Source organism: Numida meleagris, chromosome 2, assembly GCF_002078875.1.
Source record: "Numida meleagris isolate 19003 breed g44 Domestic line chromosome 2, NumMel1.0, whole genome shotgun sequence".
In the NCBI taxonomy this organism is placed as follows: domain Eukaryota; kingdom Metazoa; phylum Chordata; class Aves; order Galliformes; family Numididae; genus Numida; species Numida meleagris.
In genome coordinates, this window is record NC_034410.1 from 96,362,676 (window position 1) to 96,386,942 (window position 24,267).

The 24,267-nt window shown below is 36.1% G+C and overlaps 1 protein-coding gene across 1 annotated transcript in view; it reads left to right on the forward strand.

Moving 5' to 3' along the window:
- PIEZO2 (piezo type mechanosensitive ion channel component 2) overlaps nt 1–24,267 on the forward strand; it is a 296,323-nt gene that overhangs the window by 93,233 nt on the left and 178,823 nt on the right. Inside the window, exon 3 of the mRNA XM_021388274.1 lies at nt 10,978–11,103. Coding sequence (XP_021243949.1) covers nt 10,978–11,103 — 126 coding nt within the window. The remainder of the gene's footprint in view (nt 1–10,977; nt 11,104–24,267) is intronic.

A 24,267-nucleotide genomic window follows, 5' to 3' on the forward strand; every position in this document is an offset into this window, starting at 1 on the left:
GTAAGAAATATGGCTTATTTTTGTTTAAGCAGTGGACCCCAGTTTTTTAGCTGGGGTTTTGGAACATAATATCAAATATACATTTCTCCTTTATTATTACACTTTATTACATTTCGAAAAGATTTTAACTCTAGTCCTATGAAATTCACATAAGTATGGTATTTTGGACGTTCCATTCTATTACACACTCATTAGCACACCATGTTGGAATCTGAATCGCTTCTCCCTAAGTTATGCAACTCTGTTTTAATCTTCCAGACAAGTAGCAAAATATTCTATGAGAAAATAGAAAAGACAATTATTTTAAAGTAAGAATAATTTTTTTTTATGCTATGAATGTTAAAATGGCATTTAGCTAGATTATATTTAGTTCTGGTTTTGTTATAATGTTTTACAAAGCAGAATCTTTGCTTTCCCAGTATCTAGCATCTGCCATCTGTTTTCTGGAACTGTTGAAGCACAAATGTTTCTTTAAAAGGCTTAATCTAGATTAAAATATATATATTTTTTGCATACCGTTGGTTCTCTCTTAGTGAGACTACTAATTATGCTGTGAGGACAATTTTATGTAGCTACCATAGTCTTGTATGTACACGTGTATGTATATACAAGCACAGTGATAAATAAGTCCATTCTTGTCTCCATTACAATTTCAAAACCAAACTTTGCGTCTGTTTCATAGCAATGTTTTTGAGGTTATCCAAAAGTAAAGATGGATCTATATGCAAGGGAACATGTGGTATATTTCAATTTCTTTCATATTAGAATATACTTGTCATTCACTCCTAATCATAAAAATCTTGTATTTCAAGCAAATTTTTTATTATGATTCTACAAAACAGTCATAGCAGTAGTCATGATATGCTTACTGCAGATTAGGCACTACATTACATCAGTGTTTTCAGTAACTTAGAGGACATTCAGAAGTCATATAGTCCTATGACCATACAGTCATATAGAAGTCTTCCACACTTCAGTTTCCAGACTTAACAGGCACAGATGAATTCTTCAATTGCTTATCTTCTTAGCCTTGCAGAGATAGAAAAGTTACACATTCTTTGCATCCAAATTCAAGTTCACCTGACCTGCAGTGATTTTTGAAGAGAGTACCTGGACCTTCAGTTACCCTTGGTCATTCAACAAAAGGCAAAAAGCAGGATCATAGGATACTTCTCTTTTGAGCAATTCTTTTGCTTAGAGTTAATATTTTGCAGTATTTTAGTGTCTTTGATTGTTGTCTGACCTTCTGGGTGATTAAAAATACCAAAGCAGTATTCAAAGGTACACTTTTTTCCTCTTCCTCTGTTAGTGTCTGAGAATGGTAGAAGTAACTTTCCTACCGCTTTCTCCTCACAAAGGCTTGTAGCTCACACTTCGTGGTAAAGAACTGAGTCATTACTTTTTATTAATTGTGAAGAGCACAGGAATATCATCATCCCTCATGTCCTCCATAGTTTCCACACTTTACGCTACTCAGCATTCCCTTTATTTTTCTTCTGCAAAGGAAGCATCAGTAATCATTGAAAAAATTCAGACCATGAAAACATCTTCCTTTACAGAATGCTTAAACTGTACCCTATGAAACATGGTAGTTCATATATTCCAATGCATCATCTTACATTCAGTTTCCACATTGTTATTTTCTGTATGTATCATGGAATCGTTTGAAGTGGAAGGGATCCTTAAAGGTCATCTAGTCAACTGCTGGTTTGTTCCAAACCTAGATCTCCTATTGTAGGAAAAAGAATTTAAAACTGCTCAAGAAGCAACCTTTTCTAAGAGGCATCTAAAGGAGGAAATGCAAATAGTGCAGTCCACAGTGCTTCTTGCAAGATTTGAGGAGGTTGTTCTCACCAGCCTCACTATTATCTAGGGGATGATTCCAAATCCTTCTAGCAGAAAGGCAGATGTGTGAGAAATCCCACATACTGCCCTAGAGGCCTCTTGGATTCTGAGACACTGCTTGGACAACAGTTGTACTACATGTGTGCAGAATGTAGATGCCAAATTCAGCTTCAAGTGTCGAAGCAGTTTTACTACATTTGGCTGCAGGATCCCCACAGTTTTGCCGTACGTGGAAGAATGAAACTACTGATCCTCTTATGTCTACCCCAGAGGACAAAATGCCAGAAATACTAGATCTAGTTGGACATGAACATTACTAAGCCAATGTCTTGCAATGAATGCTTGGTTATTCTTAATGGAGAAACATGTCTATCTTGAAAAACTTCAACAGAATCCTGCAAGCATAGAGAGAAGAACTCAAGTATTTATCTCTGAAGGCTGCACATACTTTCCTCCAGATAGTTTTTAATTTGTGTATGAAATAAGTTGGTCTGTGATAAACTTGATTCATCATTAAGTAATCTCCCTTACCATAGGTTCCAGACATTAGAATAGATGATCTGTGTTTAGTGAGAAGCAATTTATTCAGAAGCAAGCAGATAAAACGTACAGCCTTTGAAAGTCTCTGATGTGACAAGAGAATTTTTAAGAGTATTTCATGAAGTGGAGGTCTGCTGAATGTCTGAATATCAAAATTTTAAAGTACATGGTACTTTTGGTAACCTCTACGCGTACAGCTGCATCTCTGAGGTTAAAAAGAAAAAAGAAAAAAAAGAAACCTTCAGTCAGTGAATTAGTGAATTCACCAGCTTTCCTTTATTCCACTTGTGTTCTTGGGGGACAAGAATATATAAAGTTAATAAATAATAATAATAATGATAATTAGTAATACATTCTCACATAAACCAGTGATCACTGAGCTGACACTGCCACTTAAGAATGCAATTCAAGGCCTGTGATATATACATTAATGGAACCATCGGTTCAGAGCCTCAGTAGAGGCTGAAAAAAAGAATTTCGAATATGGAGGAATAAAATACAGGATGAAACAGAACAACGTTATACTGCTGTATAAAGCCATGAAATACTTGTCTTTTGTAGTGGTAATACCTTACTCAAAAGGGGATGTAGTATAACTGGAAAAGAGTTCATGTTTGGGTTGATGGGGATAACGGAAGTATATGCATCAGTGTCTGAAGAATAGCTGAGTAAGCTGAGACTGTAGCTGGGAAAAGATACAAATGAAAAATTGTGTGATTGAAAGGTACAAAGTAATGCCTCAGATGAAAAGGATGGACAAAGAGGAACACTTAGGAATAGGACACAATAGGAATAAGTTTCAGAAATTCAGCGAGCAACTGACCTGTGGTAATCCCAGCTGAAGAATATTGTATGTGCTGAAAATCTGCCTAGCTCAGAGTGAGGCTGAAGAAGTTCACGAAGCAGAAATTTACCAAACAGATCTGGTTCAACAAATCTGGAAATGGTTAGCGGCTTGGAGGGAGTGTTAAACTTCTGGTATGCTTCCCTGGACATTTGCTTATGGCCGCTTCTGATTACTGGTGAGAGTGGACTTTTGGTTTGTACTAATGTAGATAAAGACATTCTTAGCTTCTTTTTTTTGTTCACAGTTTCTAATATTTTGACAGCGGACTGTAGGATGACAAAGATTACAGAATAATAATCAGTTCCAGAGGGTTTTTTATTTGTCATTTTGCTCTTTATAGCTTCCTATTCATGAGTTTTTGTTTCATCAGCAGTTGAATTTCTTCCAGGTGGTTAAAAATAATTCTGAGATATAATTTTTTCTCCTTCTCTCTCTTTCTTTTTCTTTCTCTTTTTCTTTTCTGATAGCTTGTCTTGGACTTATTAAATTCAAATCTCTGTTTAAAGCCTTCAATTTGAGACAGTAATTCAAAAACAATCTGTACACTTCTTCCACCTAGATTTGTGTACTAAAATGCAGCTCATGGCCTTTTCTTACCTGTGTACCGACCATCAACCATTCGTTTTGTTCATAGAGGCAATTTAAGATATCAGAGTGTCGATACTTAGCATGAATTCTGCCTTTTAGCCTGCAAGTATTTGGGCTGTACTAGCATGGGCTTGACTTACTCTCATATTGGCTGCGGTTTTCTTTGGCAAAATACAGGATACATATGATTGACTGAAAATTAACCATCTGCTTTTCTCTGTTGTCATCATCCAAAAAATATAGTAGGTCTCTTTGTATGGAAATGTAGTGGTTCGTTTGTGATCTTGACGTGTAGGCTTAACAAAGAAATTGCATAGTAAAACTTTTAGAGTGGAAAATAATGGATTATTTGTGAAAAATTCCTTTGTCTGATATAGTTAGTACATGATGCTCAATATTACAGCAATATTTTTACATAGAGAGATTAAGAGGAGACAACTGTTACGTATGAATAAACAAAACTGATTTAATAGTTAAAATGCAAAGCTCCTGCTTGGTTTATGGGATGCTCCAATAGCTTTTTCATACCATTTGCAATAAAGCATGAATAGTCTTTAGGATGTCAGCATTTCACTGAGTTCTACTCTTCCTTAGACTAAAAGTCTTTTCTGCAATATTGAGAGATGTTGTGATTTCCTCTCCTGAAAAAACAGATGTTCCTGCAAGTGTAGAGGACTTCCTCAGTCTCCAAGTTTTGTTTATATTTATACAATGAATCATAGAATGGCTTGGGTTGGAGGGAACCTTAAAGATCATAATATTCTATATTCATTCCATTCCATACATAATATGAATACTAGACAGAATGTAACAAATAGGATTAATTCTGTCATTAATAAGGAGAAAAAAAACCTTATGTTTTGAAGCTATTGCAAATGAACTGGATGACAAATAATCACCATCAGCCAGAGCTGGTACATCCCAAGATGACATTACTTCTGTTCCCATGACAGCTCATTTCCTCTAAGAGCCGTTGACAGAAACTTGTTCTTCTGAAATACAGCGCAGAATTTTATTGAAAACCAAGTTTACTGTTTCATCTAAAATACCATTATCTACATATCCTTTGGTTTCTTAAAAAATTTCTAAGATCTTCTAGGCATTCCAGTCTTCTTGCATAGTTACCTGGACTCCTCTTCAGTGTGTGATCCATACCTAACCCTCTCACACTAATCTATATTCAAGTTTTCATCTATTTCCCAAGTGTGCAAGTCAGATTTATTAGTCTGCAGTTCTTCAGTTTTTTTTCCAATCTACTGCTCCACAGAATTATGCAGAATTCACAGCCTAGTTTCCTGGGAAGTTTTTACAGAGAAATTAAAAGATCAATATATTTTAACAAGATTTATTGTATTATTTTATAAATTAACTAATGCAAATTCTTAAGAAAGATGGTAGAACATATGCAGGACTTCTGCCTGAGCTGAGAGAGAATCTCGAGCTTCTTGGGAGTTTTGTTAAGGGTAGAAATTTGTAGGGATGCTTCCACTGAGTTCAGCGCACGTATTTATGTGCACGTAGTTCTTTGTGAAGACATCATCTGTTAGGGTTTGTTTTGCAATAGCTATATTAGTCTTATTTACATAACCTTCTAGCCTTCTCACTCCGTTTTCCATCAAATTGTTTGCTGCTTATTAATGCATGTGGTTAGGTATTCAGTGGAGAAAGAGTTATTTACCTCGTAGTAAGTACAGATTTTTTCATACTGTATTTCGGAGTTGTAGTAAATGTCCTGCTGTCATCTCCCATTCCTTCGGAGTTGTTTAGACTCTCTGTTGTTGAAGAAACTGAATTCCAGTTAGAGTTACCTGTTCTTTATGACCATGATATATATATATATATATACACGTATATATACATATATGAGTAAAGTACGTTGTAAGCACTGCTTCTAACAGGTAATAATGGCTTAATTAATTTGAATTCAAAATAAATATTATCTGTGGTAGCAAACATGGAGTTTCAGATTCCTCATGGGAAGTAGCTGGAACTGTGTTTTAAAAACCTCAAATACTCTTGTGAAAGAACAGCTCTGCCTTAAAATTACTCAGTGTTCGTATGCACTAGTATCTGAGATGATGTTTATTTCCTGTGTTTAACTTGGTACCGTCACTTGTCAAATTGAGAAGCAGACATCAAGTAGCCATTGTTTGCTTTGAAAACTTATGAGGATCATGTGGAAAAAAATGAATGGTTAAGTTCTGAGTCTTTTCTGACAAATATTTTGTTAACAAAATAGGTAAATTGCCTGTGTAAACTTGCTGGTCAGAGATTATAACTAGCTTGAACGATGGTATTGTGTATTGATGCAGAGGGTACAGCTCAGTTCTAGAAGTATTCTGGGCATGAAAACTTCTAGGAAAAACAGGAAATCCTGCGAGAAGCTAGAGTAAGTAGGCATTTATTATCCTATGCAACGCTTTTTATGTTTTCACTTCTAAATCATCTTCATAATCTTTATTTTTTTAATTACACAACATTTTTGACTGTGTTTACCCATGTCTGTTTGGCATTCATGCAAATGTCAGTGAGCATTTCTAAACTGACTTTTTTTTTCCTTCCTAGAGCTCTGTAGTTACTAAAAGAGAGAAATGGAAGGAAATACATGAGTATATACAAGAATCTTAAAGGAATTTGCTTTTTACATGCAGAAAACCAGACTGGTTGTCTGTATTTTGCCTTAAAAAGTAGTGTGAGAAAATTTAGATAATTACATAGTTTGTGATAAACTATTAAAAATTCCTGTGTTTTTATGATAATCTAGTAAAGTCATTTGAAATACAAAGGAAAATATTATAGTACAAAATTCACTTGATACGCAGTAATCCTGATTTTTAGAAAAGTTCTCTATTACATTAGACAGAGCTGTAGATTGCAACACTGGGAATAATGGGCATGTTCAGAAAAGTGTGGATAAAACTTGAAATGTTGGGAAACTTTTGCTGGAAATCCTGAATCTGAAACCTTGTATTCCTCTGGTCGGGATTTCGTTGTGGTTACTTGAGCAGGTATTTTTTAAAACAGCTAAAAATAATGTCATGAAATCTTGAGCAGTTGCTTGTGGATACAAAAGCTGAGACAAATTCTGTGGGACTGACCCTGTCCATGTCACAGAAGAAATTTTCTGCAACCAAGACTTTTCTTGAGAGATATTTAGTTTTATGTTTGTCATTTACTGATGAAAAGGTTCATGAAAAAGAATGAATCCCGAGTGTCTGTAATAGAGTATCTTGATTAACTGAAATGTCAGTAGTTCAGAAGATAAGTGTCCATTAATATTTATCACTCACTGTGTGCTATCAAAGATCATATGAAAAATGACTTGTACTTTGGTATTTCATCTGCTGTGAGCTGCATAAAAAGTGATTTGTTAAAAAAAAAAAAATAAATTCTTAAGTGGGTCTCGGTGACAACTGACCTGTTATTCCATGTCCTTTTAGCACACCCTTTTGGAAGAAGTTCTTAGGAAATTCAACATATATTAAAAAAAATAATAACTCTGTCATACTGTGTTATTTTAGAGAAAAGGAGTAGCAGAAAAAGATCGCAGGACTTCCTATCTAAACATTATCATGCTACTTTTCTGCAGCGGAAACATGGTGAGCAGCAGGCTCCATCTTTGCAAGCAATCGTGATGCAAGCAGTAAAGAAATGTCCAGTTGGGCACATTCGAACAGTTAATTGTACTAAGGTTGCATGCCTGTGGCTGAGGGGACATGCCATCACTAATCCAGCTCTTGGCCGCATTACTTTTGGAAAATAAAAAAATAGATTCTTCTGCCACGTTTGAAAAGCTTTTGGCCTTCTTGAATCCCATTTAGTGTTGCAGTTGGGCTAGCTTGGAAGTAGGTTAACAAAGCCTTTGCATCCTGATCACATTCCTGCTGGCTTGGTTGGAGGATAGAAGGCTCAGGAGCCTTTTGGAAGGACTGAGAGACTGGAAGTGCGTTCCTCGTGTTTCTGAAGTGCACTGGAGGACATTTCTAAAGCCAGGTAAAGGTCCCACAGTGTACCATGAGGAACAGTGCACTACACCTGAAAGCAGATCCACTTTTTTAATCTTTCAGACAAATTCTGAGGCAAACTCTGCTCATTCACCATGGTTTGCTGGAGCTGCTGGAACCACACCAATGTGAGTAAAATCATAACCCAATTTTAAAGCTACAAATACAGGTGTTTTGTGAGAAGATTCTTCCTATATCAGTATGAACATATATGAGTCTATACATCTAAAACAAAAGGGAAGTGATCCGTGTAGCATTTTGATTTCCAGTGTGAGCTGAGACTTTTTTTCTTTCCCTCAGTTCTGTACATGTACAGTTAATTTTTTCCTTTGTGTAGTTTAGAACTAAGTTTTCAGTAGAAAGAAAAAATATGGAAGTAAAAATACAGTCAAATGGGTTTATCCAAAACCCGCTATAAATTGAAACTCATCCTTTGTCCAAATCTGTCACTTCTTCTTTGGCATAAATTACATATTCAATAATTCACTGATTTTTCTAGCACTCCGATTTCTCCCAAGTTGTTGATGTCTCTCCAAAACTCTTGAGATCAGAGGCATAGTATTTCTTACTGTTCTCCAAAAACTTCTAGTTTCTGCTGTCAAAGCTGAATGTGGTGCATGCAAAGGGCTGCTGCTGTGTAGGGTCTTATGGTGGTCTTGTCCCATTGATGGCCATGAAGAGAACAGTCCTTGAGGAATGTTGTAGCCTGCATTGAACATGTCCAGCTGCCTTCCAGCAGTGTATTTCCTCTGCCATATTTACTATCAAGCTGAGTCTTCATTTGTTATCATAAGTTTAAATTATCCTTTTAAAATATTCCTTAACTTTCTGCAGATGTTTTTCTGACATTTCAGCATTTCAAGAAATTTTTTTCAACATTTTTCACAGTTCCTAAAATGAAGACAATCACAAACTTAGTTGTTAAATGCTTTCTTCAATCTACAAGAGTGTTTGAACAGAAATGCTGGATACATAGAGTCTGTGTTGTCAAATGGTTTGTCTTAAGCTTTAAAGTATATTAAAAATAAATAGATACATTAATAAATATATACTCAGAGTATGCAGCACGGGATCTGGTAATGCAGGAGAAACTACCAAATACTGAGGCTTGACAAAAAACTGTAAAAGCTAACAGTCATTGTATTTCATTACATATGACAGCACACTTAAAAACTGCTGTAATACCTTGTAGCTTGTCATATGTTCACTCTTCATGACCTTGAAAATATGAGATACTTTGTTACTTATACATTCATACTATTTGAAGTTCTTGTCCTCAACCAGGATGGCAGGCCAACTTCTGTACACATGGAACAAAAAATGACCTCTGACATAAAGAATTTAGACTTTACTCTGTTCTGTAATGCTCTGCAGTCTGGGTTGTCTCGTGTCTGAGAACTCTGATGTCTGACCAGTACTGTGAGGTACTCTGATAACCAGAAACCAGTAAATAAGTCATACAGAATATGTACTTAGTGAATATAACTCCCTTTTCAGATTTCAGAATTTCATACGTAAGCTTGCTGTTTCTGTTTTTCATTTTGTTTGAATTATTTGAACTCTCTATTATTTTTTTAAAGGAAGATTACGGGCATTTGGTAATAAAAATTTGCACTGTCAAGATAGCAAACATAAAACAAAAGTTTGAGTCTGATGGAGTGAGATGAGTTATAACTTTTTCTAAAGCTACTCCATCATATTTATCTGATTCTTTACATTTAAACTATGATTTGGACCACTGATGATATGCCTGAAATGTCTCGCCCTAGTGGCCAGCTAAATCCTCCATACTCCCCCGCTCAAAGGAACAGGGGAGGAAATATGATAGAAAAGGGGCTCAAGGGCTGAGATGAGGGCAAGAAGTTCACTCACCAATTACCATCATGGGCAAAACAGACTCAGAATAGAGACATTAAAGTAATTTATTGCCTATTACAAGAGCGGCAAGAAACTAGAAGCAAATAAAAAAAAAAAATACAACACAACTGACTCCCTGTCGTGCGCCTGTGAACTTATCTGCTCAGTAATCCAATCTGAACCAAAGCATAGGTCAGTCTTAGTCATCATCTTCTTTTTAGAAGTTGCTCGCCATAGACCCACACAGAGTAAATATAAAAGAAACAGGATGCGTGTAAGTTGAACATTTCCCAAGTATAATCTGCTAGTTCTGCCTTCCATCGACTTGGTTTCATTTATAAACCCGTATAAGAATCTAAGCAGTTTAGTTTTTTAATCTGTAACTTCATAAAATGGCCCTCTGATGTGTGATGTAGGTGGTATAAAATCTAGGTATAAAGTACTTAAGAAACAGAATTTTGTTGTAAATAGGCCAAGTAGGGTGATGGTATGTAATGTTGTCTTTTATCAGCAATACAGCTTACTGTTAATGTTGCATATTTTCTGAAATACTAATGGTTTACTTTATTTATTCATCCCTTGCAAATTTGGCTGCCTGTGATAAAGCTGAGTGTTTCCTAGAGGATTTATAAGGCATTTTCAAGGTCTCCATCAAGCATTTGATGTTGGCTTTTGGCTATAGATATCCGGTAAATCATAGAGGAGCTAAAACCAAGTGTATTTGGCACAGCATTCTTCAGTGTGTATTGCAAATAATTTTTGAAAAATCTACTACAGGAAGAGAAAGAGGGCAGTCTACACAAAGCAAAGCATTCATTTGAAAGTATGTCTCTATTTCTGAGCCAAACTGAGGTTCCTGTGTTGTTATTCCTCCTTTCATGTCATTTGTTTTGGAAAGTGTAATTAGATTAATAGTTTTTTATTTTTCTCAATATTGGAAGTATCATACATGCTTTGTATCAGGTAACGTGGAGCATAATGATGTTATCTGAAGTGTAAAATTGCTATCTGAAGACTAATTAAACTTTTTTATTTTAATAGAAGAGTAAAAGGAAATATCAGTAACAACAATCAGTAGATTTTGTAGTTAAAAAAATACTCAAAGACATATTTATATAAGTTTTCTTTTAGCTATAGCATTTTCCATTGAAAGTCGACCAAGAGTAAGGTCAAAATGACTTGCAGAATATCCTTGGTCAGAATGTTTTTATTGTTTTTTGCTGAAAACCTTTAAGCAACGCTTAGAAATTCATCAACTACATATATAACTACCTATGTATGTATTTTGTCTTCTAGGACATACAGGACGATTATTAAAATCTCTGTGTTTCACCAGTCTATCATTTCTGCTGCTGCACATCATCTTTCAGATTACAATAAACAGTCTTGAAGCTGGAAGAACTATTGAACCTGGTTTTAACTGTGAGTAAAACCTTTTAGCTTTTATTAGCATTTTAAGTGTGCAGATGCTTCAGTGGTTTGAAAGGTGAAGGGTTGATGGGAAGGCACTTACTATCGTGCTTTTATGAATTTGAAGTTTTCTTCCTCTTTCTCAGCTCGTTGCCTTAATAATTTTTGTGACTAGGGCAAGAATTCTAGAGTGGTTTGAGAAATTAAGTGTATTAACTCCATTGTTCCCACTAGATATATGTTCTCTTTTGGTTTAGCAATGATTACTTTTAGGCTTCCTCAAAATTCCCTCAGAACCTGAGGTAGCTAAACTGTTATCTTATTAATTAATAATTCTCTGTACTAAAATAAAATGAGATATAGTAATAAAAACCTCTCTCCCCATATATTATGCCTCTGTTTGATGGAACTCTGTTAAGCTGTTTGTTTAATTAAATCTTGACCTTGAGATTTATATTTTTAAATATATTTCCTTTTCTTGCCTGTGTTATATAGGCAGAAGGATTTTCAGTTTTTATTTATATGTAAACTCTGCTTATAAATATATTGCATGGCATTTTACATCTTCCTCTCTCAGGAAATGTTCTTCAATAATTCAGAAGCAAATGTACTTTGTGTAGAAGTTAATTACAATATCTATCCAGTGATTTGGATATGTAACCTCCAGGTAGAAGCTATTTGTACTTGTCTTGCAGTGCTTATGATTAACATTTAAAACTGTCAACTTGCTCTTGATAAATGTCCATTTAATTTATCACAGAGTATGCTACTGCCACTTGGGTAAACAGTTATACTACAATTAAACACAAGAAATGTTATGTGAAATAAAGTATTTGACTTAAAGCAACAAAATGTGAAGGTTACTTGGAGTGGAGTGTGCATTACAGTTTTGCCTTTAGCTGAAACCATTTCTTGAAGTAAAAGGCATGACTGTGTTTATATCAGTCTTAACAGGAAGGTCGTAGGCTTTGGCAGTTCAAGTGAGACCTTCAGAGTCTAAAAGTATATTTTCTTTTTTTTCCAGAAATGCTTAGTATTGATTGAGTGAATCAGATGAGTTGATTTCCTGTATCTAACAGTTTTATGGCTAAAAATGCATTATTTCTACTTAAATTATAGTAATTGTATCAACGTTAGAAACTGTTTCCATGGGTAGAGTTTCTAATCATCCAAGATGGAGATGCAGCCACATCACTTTTTCTTTCTCCTGTAGTGGGACCATGTGCAGTAGGACAATGTGTATGGATGTAGTAGTAAATTGAAGGTGTCATGGACTGCTCTCTGACACTGAGACCGGTTGGCATGAAATGACCCACATCCTCACCTGTTGGGAGTGGTATTTGTCACATGCAAACTCCCAAACAGTGCCTGATTTGTTCGAGAGAAAAACTGGCTGACAGAAGTTGTTCTAGAGATTGTTTTTAACAGTGTAGCCATCCAAAAAATCAGTTGAATTTCAGTGCCTGAATATGTTTGCAGAGTGAACTGGCACCATTTTGTTTAGTGGTATGGCTATAGTTGGTCAGCTTCAGATGAAGCTAATGAAGAAGGGGACGTGGTACTGGACCTGCAAGGGGCAGAAAAAGATATAAGGACTGTTGTGGATGAAAGAAAATGCTAAGTCCTTTGTTAGAACAGTTGATAACATAAGTTATTATTGTTAAATGGCACCAGAGAATATGTGGTACTGTGAAGGTGAGGAAAAGACGAAACACCCACTTCAGAAAGTACTTTGGTAGCATTTCTGCTTGTAATTATTTGGTGACAACAGCCCTACTATATTTCCTGTTCCCTAGCTATATGAATAATGCTCTGCAAAATTGACTACAGCAGTGTGCTAAGCCATAGCTGAAGAAATGACAGCCCCGTGCCCATAGTGTCTGCACAGTGTTATGATCTCTGCCTGTTAGAGTTAGCTGTTAATGTTTATTCAACTCTTTTCACTCAATAAGAAGTGCAGAAGTGTGGACTAGAAGACTGGAGTTTTCTGTTTCCCTATCCAGACCGGGATCAACTATTATGAAACAGTTTTTACAGCTGTTTGTTTAATTCTTAAGCCCTGCGTGCCTCACTGGAAATATTCTATAGTCTCTTCTGATACTTATCGTTAGGGATTTTTTTCCACCCTTAGTAAAAATACCCTGTCCAGGTCTTTCAATGTACTGCAGAAATGGAAGAAAAATTTCGATTTCTCTTTATGGTTACTGTTATGTACTTGAAGGCTACTGTCATGTCTGTTACATATACTCCTTTTATTCTCCTCTTTTCATAGAACTTCAGTCGCTCCAAACTTCCTTCATAGGTCACGCTTACTTGTTGGTCTACCTCTGTTTGCTCCAAGTGATCCACATACTTCTTGAAGTCCAGTGCCCAAAGCAAGGCAGTAATTTCACAGAGTACGTGCTGAATATAACAATTGTTTTTTGTTTTAATTATTTTTGCAACAGCGGCATTTTCACACTTTATATGTAATTCACTACAATGGGAAAATCCTTTTCTGCAAAGCAGATCTTTTTTTTTTCTTATCTCATATTCATATAAGTAAGCATGTATGCTTACCCCCATTTTTCCAGAATGCTTTCATTTATCAAGACCCTTCTGAATTCTGTCTTCTGATTTGTTCAGACCCCTCATTAAGGGGACATGTGCAAATACCAACCTGGCAGATTCTTGGGTATACTACAATGTTTGATTTTTTTCTTTACATTTAATCTTTTTTTTTTTTATTTTGCTGGAACTGTACATATGTTGCCCTCGTGTAAACAAAGAGGAAATAATTAGTGCAAAAGAAGACCAGGACTTTTGGTGCAATACTTTCTATGCTGGGTAAAAGGACAATACAAGGAGGGAGTGAAAAAGGTGTAAAAGCAGAAAGAAGAAAAGAAATCCCATCTTGTAATTATTTTGCTTTATGTTTAATTGATCCAGTGATAAAGTCTGCGAAATTTTCACACATTCCTACAGTGATTTTTCTTTCCACAGCTTTTCTGATGCAGAGAAGTTAAAGCTGATTCTATGATTCCATCATTTTCATGTCAGAAATTAACGAACTAATGTTTAAATTTAATTGTTTTCCTTTTCTTTAAAATTGTTGCATTTTGTAGTTAATCTAATTCCTGGCAGTTGAAGAAGTTAATGAGAGAAGGGTCTCCCTTTGTCTCCGAATTTTGTTGTTTTGGAAAATAAAGCAGTTTTGAGCATGCTCAGATGTCAACTTCTGAATCAAAATATATTTTCTGTTTTAAATTTTTCTTTTCAATCTGTTGTATTGTAGCTTTTGAAAGTATTTTCATTTTGGTAATAGCAACACTTGAAAAATGTTTCAAGTAGAGGCATAACGCAGACTATCATCTCTTAAATCTTATAAAGTTAATTTTTTATTTTGGAAATTAAGGACAACCGTCCCTTTAATAATCTTTTACATCTAGAAACAGATTCATGTGGGCCATCTGTAAGAGCAAAGTAGAAAGCAGAATTTTTGATTGATTGTAAAATATTCTCCTCTTATCCTGGAGTTATTAAAAATGAGCTGATAGTGTTTAAAATAACTAAGTCTTGGAATGTTTAGTTTCTTCAGCTTCTTATTTTTTCATCCATTTTCTCTTTTAGAGCCTATACATCTTCTCTTTTAGGCTGGCTCCTAAAATATATCTAAGCTATATAGGGAGTGTATGCTGATGGGTTGATAGAAATGTTTAAAAATATTTAGCTAACCATGGGTTTGGGGGTTTTATTATTATTTTGGTTTGGTTTGCTTTGTTTTTTTCCAGCATATTCTGAGTATTGCTGAGCACTAATTGCTGCTAGGAATCCTCGTTTAGCTTAATAAAATATTTGTTTAGTTACAGCTGCGTTGTTTAGAACTAACATTAAATACCTCCTAAATAGTTCATTTTTTAAAAAATCAGAGTTCATATAGTAGGGAAGGAAAACAATAAATATAGCAAATGTGAGCTGTGGTAAACTTCTTAAACAACTGAGAGTAATGTAGTCAGTCTTGTTTCAGTGATATTTCCATATCCAGAATCAGATTTTAAGATGTAGTAGTATTCATGCTCTAATACACAGAATTTCATTATTAAATTTTTATTTCTCATGGAATAAAATTCCAATTATAAGGTTATGCAATGTCTGTTGCTTATAGAATCTGTGAGATAGGAAATGGAAAATTAGGTCACAAGGTAGCAGAGTCTCATTCCTCAATAAGTGTGCTATAGTCCTTTCTTAGGACTAAATTTAAACCATTTTAAAATGACATTTCCACCAGCAACAGCAATGTTTTCCATGATCTTTATTTTAAACTTTCAGTAAATGAGTGTAAATATTCCTTGCTGTTCTACTCCTCCATGTATCATCTTCTTGTGTTTAGTAGTATGTAAAAACATTGCAATTTATTTTTCTCTTATTTGTAGTGGTATACATTCATTTTTTATTTTCTGCTGACTGTGCAATTTCTGGATGTTGAAGTCTACAGCCAGATCTTTTTAAATAAAAACAGTTTTTTTCTTAGTACTTAAAATGCTAGTCCTTAGAAATACAATTAAAAATTATATTTTCTATCTGTTGTATTTTTAATAGACTTTTATTTTGGATTAAGTGTTTGTTAAAGTACCCAAACAGTCATTTACAGTAATTCTGGATATTTTTTTTTACATCAAATAATAAAACCGTTGGATCTCTAATTGATACCTAGAAAGCTATCTGAAGACTCCTGTGATGTTCTGTGTTCTTTTTTACTGTATGCAGTTCAGAAGTTTTATCTACAAAATGATTATGCGAAATAAAAAGGAGAATAGACTGAAATAGACTTAAAGAACCAGTTTTCCTAGATAGCTTCTCTATTAGATTATGGGAACTAAATTCAAATAATTCCCTGTCCCCAACATACCAAACAAATGCATGCCACCATTCTAGAGTTGTAACAACTTTCTGCTTTAGTTATATTTGAATGATTTATTGGCCAAAAGACCATCCTGTGTTTGCATTACTACCAGTGTGTCCATGGGGCTTTGGGAAGCAGCAATATCTAGTGCAAACAAAGTAGGTTTCTTATTGAAAACTGAGACCCAGGATTGCAGTTGATCTTTCACAGGAGTGAGTACCAGGTACTTTTTCCTATGTACCCAGTCAGATTTCATGTTTTGTGTATCCTGAAAAGTTGCTAGATTGTGTTTGTGTGGTATCAGCATGAAAGGCAGGAAGAGAAAATCTGGGGTTTTCTTTGCTTAGTACAAATAAAAATGCAGTCTTGAAATTTGGCACTAGGTTTTTCAGGCAATGAGAAATTCTAATTATTTTTTTAACCTGTTCCTGAATTATAAAAAAAAAAACTATTAAGTGTTTTGTTAAATGTTCTGATTTTTTTTCTATGAATAGCTTGGATAATTTTGGAAACTTTCATTTCAACCATACAACTGTGTATGAAATGGAATCAGTCCAATGGCACAAAGAAAATTTTATAAGTTTACATATACAATTAGAATCAATATTTTGCCATTATTTTTATTTTGATGAAACTAAGTTGCTAATTTATTCTTTTGCCTGGAAGTGCTTTAACTAAAACTTACATTAGTGATAACACGCTAAAGAATTGTATGGAAGATTCTGTTTCCTGTAGTCTTTGACCATTTTGGCTTTCCTTATTGAGCACGCAGTCAAGAATTTATGAAAAGAACTCATGTTTCAAGAACAACTGTAAAACATCTAGCAAAACAAAGCTTTAGTACTGTAGTACATGTAGTACTGCACAACAGTCAGAATAACTCTTCATTGTGGGGATTTTTACATCGAACTAGACACTGTCTGAGCCTTTGGCATCTACTATAGTAGTTACAGTATGAACATACAATGCTAGATGTTTAGCTAAATCAGTTCCAAGGTGGGGTGGTGGTGTTTTCAATGAGAACAAAATTTACACGAGAATATTAAAATAGATATTGTATAGATTCTGAAAGTTCTCTGACATCCGTGTAAGACTGACAGTACTAAATCCCATATTATAAATGTGTAATTTTAGTTGAATTCAGATACCCACCCATTTCTGAAGTTCTGAGCCACAGTCTTTACTGATGATTAAATCAGCACAGGTGGATAATTACCTGAAATTTTATTTTCAGATTTTAAGAGTTCGGATATTTAATGTGTTTTGGCTTTGTGGTATATCTGCACCAAGCTATCTGAAGCTTGAATCACAGTAAGATACTGCAAGCTGAGCACAGGATAAGCTGAAAGTGTTCCCAGAAGACCAGTTAATACAATTTATTTTCAAAAATGAAAGGGAGCTGTAAAAACTGCAGTTCTTTACTAACTGTTAATGTATGGGTTTATCCTTCTTAGCCCAAGAAATAAGACTGACTCTTTGTGATACTTCCTTCTGCCTGGTACCATGTGCATTGAAAAAACCCTACCTTGATTTAGCGTGTAAAGGCTTGTAAGAAGTGACTTCTGTTCTGTGGTTTGTACTGTATCGGTGTCAGTGGGAGACAGCTCCGTGGCCTGAGCTTTTATGGAGATATCACAGTTTAAAGAGTAATGACATAAGGGTTTCTTCAGAGCTTCCCTCATCTCAGCAGCTATTCCTGTAGAACAATGAGCTTAAAAGAAATTAATGATCATTTACCCAGTTCTCCAGTGAGAGAGAGAAAATTCTGCAGAGATTAGCACAGGTAGTGCAAAAGTGCACTGTCTGTACAGAGTTCACACTGCATTGCATGTCAAGTACGTAGATTGCTCCAAAAGTAATGGCACATATTTATTTCCATGGAAATAACACAATAACACTATTTGATAGAGCGAATTCTCATCTACAAAACACTTTTTTTCAACATAAGCAATGCCATTAGCTATGCATTTTTTTGCCAGTGATGAACAAAAGCCTGTATGCAGTGCTCATAAAAGTCTGCACCAGCAGAGCTGACCCAGTGTTTCACAGCTGCTGAGAAAGTTGTCCATGCAGTTCAACTTTCACTGTGCTCACATCCACTGCTTGGTCTCCAGAAACTTCGTTCACAAGCATCAATGAATGTCAATGAGTACCATTTTTTTCCACATGGAGGAATTCAGTTACATCCCTTTGCTTCATATGCACTTGCATGTCAGAGGCCATTCTCTCAGGCTGTCCCTCTGCTGCCACTGGTCGCACAGCAACAACACATAATGGAATATTGGTGGGAAGGTTCCACCTCTACTGCCATACCCACCAACATCTGCCTCAGACATCATGGGCCGACATAATAAAATAGGAGGCGTTACTTTCAGAGCAGCCTTCACACTTCTGAAAACCTAACAAATGACAGAAAGGCAGGAGGCATGACGTAAAGAATAAAGAATATATGGTTCCTGTCATTCTCTGATTTCATAGTGTGCTGTTTCTTGCACAGGCAATGTGCAGTATCTGAATCCGGGACTAAAAAGAATGCCTAGCTGTGAAAATCACTGTAAAATCAAGTTATACTGGCACAAATCCAGTAATTATACAAGATCCTAGAAAGGTGTGTGGTTGTATGATATTACCAATAACCTTTTCTGACTGTAGCTTCAGTCTTTCCAGGAGTCAAGAATTTATAGCATCACGCAGTAGGTCATGTGGAACACACCCTGTGATAAACTTTTAATCAGGAAAGGGTTTTACTATGAGATTTTTTTTCATTACCAAAAGAAAAGAAAAAAAGCTACAATAGTTTATTCTGAACATAAAAGTCAATTTCACTTTAATCCAATACACACTGAATGTCAACATTGCTTCAACACTTCTGGTGTAACTTTAGGCAGCCAGGAAATTTATGACTGAGGAAACAGAAGCTTCTGTAATTGCTTCTTAGGCATGTATGATAAGTCCTGCTTAATTTCCTAAGGGGTGTTAGTGCATAACAGTTCAGAAAGTTGGTGTTCATTGTACTTACTGAATCTTTATTTCTAGACTCACACGCTGCCATGTGAAAATCCAGCAATATTCTAAACTTTTTTTTCAGCACTGACATATAATACCTTCTGCATAATGTATATAATCATGCAGGAATGATTTTAGTATACTCATACTTTCCTTTAAGATTATTAAAGAAAAAGAAACCCTGTGCTCCAGGTTACGTACGTACAAATTCACTGTTTTCCTGACATGAAACTATTCACCCTGAATGTGACATGAGTTGCAAAAGGCTATTTGTTTGGGTTTTTGTCTGAAACTGATTTCAGGATACATTCTTGGAGTTTGTAATTCTTCTCTTTGTATTCATGGTGTAGTGGAAGAAGAATTACGCGGCATCCTTTGAGGTTGTTTCTTGCATCACAGTACATTTCCTTGGCTAAACACAAGCCCAGTACCGTATCTCATAATCTACATCAGATTTCTGCGATAACTTACATTGTGACATATGTCAGTACAATCAGACAATTTCAGAGTAGAATAAAAAAAAAAATTGGGACAGATTGAAACTTTGGCTGAAGTTTTATGAAATGTTTGGACTGAAGCAGAAAATTTTATGTGACACAGAGGTGATCCTTCTTACTGCCAGACAGAGTTTTTGTTTTTGACGGTCAGATCTCCATTGGAGAGAAGAGTTGGGAAGCTGCTGGGTGCAGCATGTAGACTGTTTCTGAAACTGGTGTGCTTCCAAAGGTGTTCTGATGTTCCACCAAGGGAAACACACAACGGACCTCCTAACACTGTGATGCTGACTTGGCAGTTTTCTTTGCCATGTCTCAGCTGTAGATAGGATGAGTACAGCCAACTGCAGGATAGGAAAAAAAAAAGTGGGAGGAACAAATCAAGGCCAGCTGTGAGGGAGAAAACACTCAGTAAAACTTAACAGGAGAAGGGAGAGCGGGATGGATATGGAGGAAAGCAAAGCAGAAAGGTGGCTCTTGTTGTTTTGTATTGGTCAGTTTTCTTGGTAAATTAAAAAGCCAGTGTGTGAAAAGGAGCTTTCTATGTTTCTGTAAGTAGCTGTTCTGTTGTTTATCAACAAATTATATGCTTGAGCCTCCTATGAAAATCTCATTAAAATGCAGTGGAAGCTGCTTTTAAATCCCAAATTACTAGCAAGTCTGGCTCCATATTGAGAAAGGTTTTGAAGACCAGGAAAGTCAGAAGCGGGCTGCTCACACAGTCGGTTTCAGGGCTGTATGTCCCTTTGCAGGGATAGACCTCACGCACTAGTACTACTGTTTTGGGGTTGTTTTTGGATCATCTGCAGAGTTTTGTTTTAGTAGTGAGTAGTAAGGCCAATACTGTAGTGCTATAGCAACCAGCATCTCTGTGCTGATGTAGGGCATCCCTGTCCCTGGAAGCATTCAAGGCCAGGCTGGACATGGCTCTGGGCAGCCTGGTCTAGTGGTTGGCAACCCTGCACTCAGCAGAGGGGTTGAAACTCGATGATCTTTGAGGTCCTTTTCAACCCAGGCCATTCTATAATCCCATGATCATGTTGAAGAGTTCTCTTACAGATCATCCAAATCGCTGTAACATAAATATTTTGTGGAGGAGTTACTATTTTGGAGTTACTGTGCAGGAACAGGAAATGATATATTTGTGTGTTTGAACACTGTTTAGAAAAATGCTTTCCACTGAAAGTAATTTCACTTCAGCATGAGACAAATCCTTAGAAATAGACTGTTGTTTACATCTTTACCTAGCGTTCTTCATCATTTTGAGTATTTCTAGAAAACCTGATTTACTAGGGTGATGCTGAGACTTCGTATGTGTTTGTATTGTAAGTTTGAGCAGGCTTTTGTCCCTGGATCCAAGCCCTTGGGCTTGAGCCTGCCATGCCTCCTGATGCTCTATGTTGGCAGTGTGCTCTGGGCCTCACCTGGGAGGAGCACGGCAAATCTGAGTTGAGATGATGACAGCTACTGATCTGAGCAGCTCTGCCATGAGTGGGCCTCTAGCTGGATGTCCCAGCTATAAGGTGAGCTGTCCTGCCTGTGGGTGGCAATGCAAACTAAAGGTTGCTCAGACAAAAGGCAGGTCTTGACTAAAGGTTAACATCAGTAGAATGGACTGGGTTTACTGAGAATTTCTGTGGTATATGATAAATCACCTCATGAAACAAAGAAAAAGATGTCATTCACATAATGTTGCATGGAGACCTCTGGGGAGAAAAAGTTTTCTTCACAGACTTGGACTTGCAATGCTTTCGTGAGCTTTCCTGTGTCAATGTGTTAGGATGCAGCCCTGAATCTGGGTCAAATGCTGAACAAACTTGCATGCTTTGAGTCCACTTCTAAATGGAAAATGCCCTAAAATTTCCTTCAATTTCTGCTAGATATATGTTTGAATGGATAACCACAGAGGATGTGAGGGGGCACTGTACCTTACCACTTTTGCATAAACAGTGTACAGCACATCTGTCATGCTTGCATTTAACACAGGGCAAAATAAATAAGTGAAATTCCTTAGCATTCACAGAGTGAGGAAAAATACCTTTCAGATCTTTGGAAGGAAGAGAACTCATTAGATGAGTTTAGAAAGGAAGACTTTATTTCTGTCTTAAGCATTGCTCTTTTGTTTCATTGCATGTCTAGCATTTTCCTGATACCTAGATCAGTAGCGTTGCACCATTTCCATCCATACATGTTACACTTACTACTGAATTCTATCATACCACATTCTTTTAGAAATGTAAAGGAATTGATAAACTGGATTTCAGAGCTGGTGTAGTAATAGTCTAGGCTATAGACTAAAACTTTCAAAGGCATCAGTGAAAATTGCAGTAAATGAAAAGAATTCATGACAAAACTGTAATTGTATTTTTGTGTCTAGAAATAAGGAAAGTAGAGCACTATTTTTCAAAGTCCAGTGACCAGAGAATGAACTTCATTTCCAAATACAGTGATACCAAATACCTATTTTAAAACTGGCAGAACTGAATATCGATACGTGTTTTCTGATGCACAGGTGTTTGATGAGAGCTTGCTCAAGCTTTGTGTGATGTATCCTCAGCTTATTGCTGTACTTCTTAAAAGAGGAAAAAGGCCATTCTTAATAAAAACAGAACTTCAGTCCTTTCCTAAAGGATATGGTGAGTAATGTAACTCAGAGTACATTAATTTAACAGCCCTATCAGTTATTTCTATTATGTATAGAGTCAGACATTTCAAAAGAAGTCAGCCAGCCCCCAACAAAAAGGACACAGCAGTAAGAACTGCTAACAATACATGCATTTTTTGGTTCATGAGTCACTTTACCTATAAAATTGTTACGGCCAAAAACTTCATATAACCAGAGAAAATCATTTTGGCACACAAATTAAGAATATTGAAATGTAAGCGAATGATTTTAACTAATCCTTTAGAGCCAGCAGGTTGTGACTTGATCATGGATTGTTTCCCTGTAGTTTGCTGGCAGTGCCACACGTGGCCATGCAGCAGGTTCAAAGAATTTCTTCCTTGTTCTAGACCTCACAGGCTTATCTGTGAATAATGCGACGTTACATTAGAGAACCCACGTTCCTTCCTCCACCAGAGAAACATCAAAGAACTCAAATTACACCCAGAACACGCTCTATTGTAGAGTCTAGCAACCAACCATCATTCTTAGAAACACAGACCTTAGTCAAGGTGCCAGGCTGGATTTTAATGGTCCTCAAAATCTTCCATCTGGAGGGTGTGGTGGCCCAGTGTTAATTAAACACAGCTGCGTTATAAAACTTGTGGAATTACAAGACCTACTGTTGAAAGCCTTATTTATAAGTCTGGACTTTTTCTGTGTGTTTTAATATAAAGGAGAGAAAAACTGCTTTTTATGGCTTTTTTTTTTTTATATTCACGCAGATGTGAGCTAGAGACTCTCCCAAACTGCAACTGACAAATACTGTAATAGTAAAAACAAACAAAACAAAAAAATCCAAAACTAATAATAATTGAAGTTGCTGTTGTGCTAGCAGCAGCTCAGCGGGTTCAGAACACTGCTGTTTAACCAGTTCTCATTATTTTGTAGGTATTCTTTAGCATGTTTTTAGCTATCTGATATTTTGTTTGACTAAGAATAAAGTGTATGAGTAGTGTAAGCACTAAAAATCACCCCTGTGGAAAGAGGGACAAGAGATACCTTTAAACTGCTATCAAATTGTGTTTGTTTCTTTCTGTTTATATAAACACACACACACACATTAATTTTCAGAGGCTTCATTCCTTACAGCAGGAGCTTTCTGTGATTATTAAGTTTTAGTACTGAATGGCAACCTGTGCAGTTTCAGAAATCAAGCTAACTGAATTACCCAGTTATCCAACCTAGCTAAGCTAAGGGGTTGGGCTGGGTGGGGGGGAGGATTTCAGTGTGGTTTTTTCACCAATAAAATTGAATTTCATGAAATTTCCCAAATTTTAAAAGCCTGTAAGTACCAGTGAGATAGGAAGGCAATGTGAGCAACGCCTCCTTGGCTGAGCTTGTCACAGAATTGCAGGGCATTGAAGGGACCTCAAGAGATCATTGAGTCCAACTCTGAAAATGAATGCTTCCAAAAAGGTGCACAGAGCTGTAATAGGCAAGATTGCAGGGATGCAGTACTTTAGGGTCTAACTAAATAAATAAGTCAGTGATTTGGTTATGAAATTGGAAACAATTGTAGTATTGTTATCTGCAGAATGTATATTCTGTCAAGCAGTAAATCACTGTTTTCTGCAGAAGGGAGATATTAAGCAGAAGTGATTTGTTGAATGTGCACTTCTTGGATGGATGCTCAGTAGCTACAAACAGGGAAATGTTTGGGAGGAGGGGATGCATGAAGAAGGGAAGTCAGCAGTGTGCATGCATATTATCCACCACTCTCTGATTAGGCTATAGTTGACTTAATACAGTGCAGTCCTTAGGGCTGCTCTTCACGCACCCAACAAAATCTGGGGAAGGGAAATGATGTATGGGAATAATTTTTTCAGTCACAGCACTGGTTCAAATAAGGCTTTCACTTTCAAACCTACCTCAAAGTATCACTAAGAATTTTAACTGATTTGTAAATGAAAACTTTTGGAGATCAACTGCAATCAGGTTTGCCTTGCTGGCTTATAATATGAGCCATGATTCTGCCTATAGTAGACCAGACAAGCAGGACTGGCCCTATCTTCTGCTACTGTAATCTCATGGTATTGTATTTTTATGGGGACTTTTAACCAAAATAAATTTCAGCTCATTAAATTGCATTGCCTTGAGAGCAAAATACCACCTGCTCATTACCATCATGT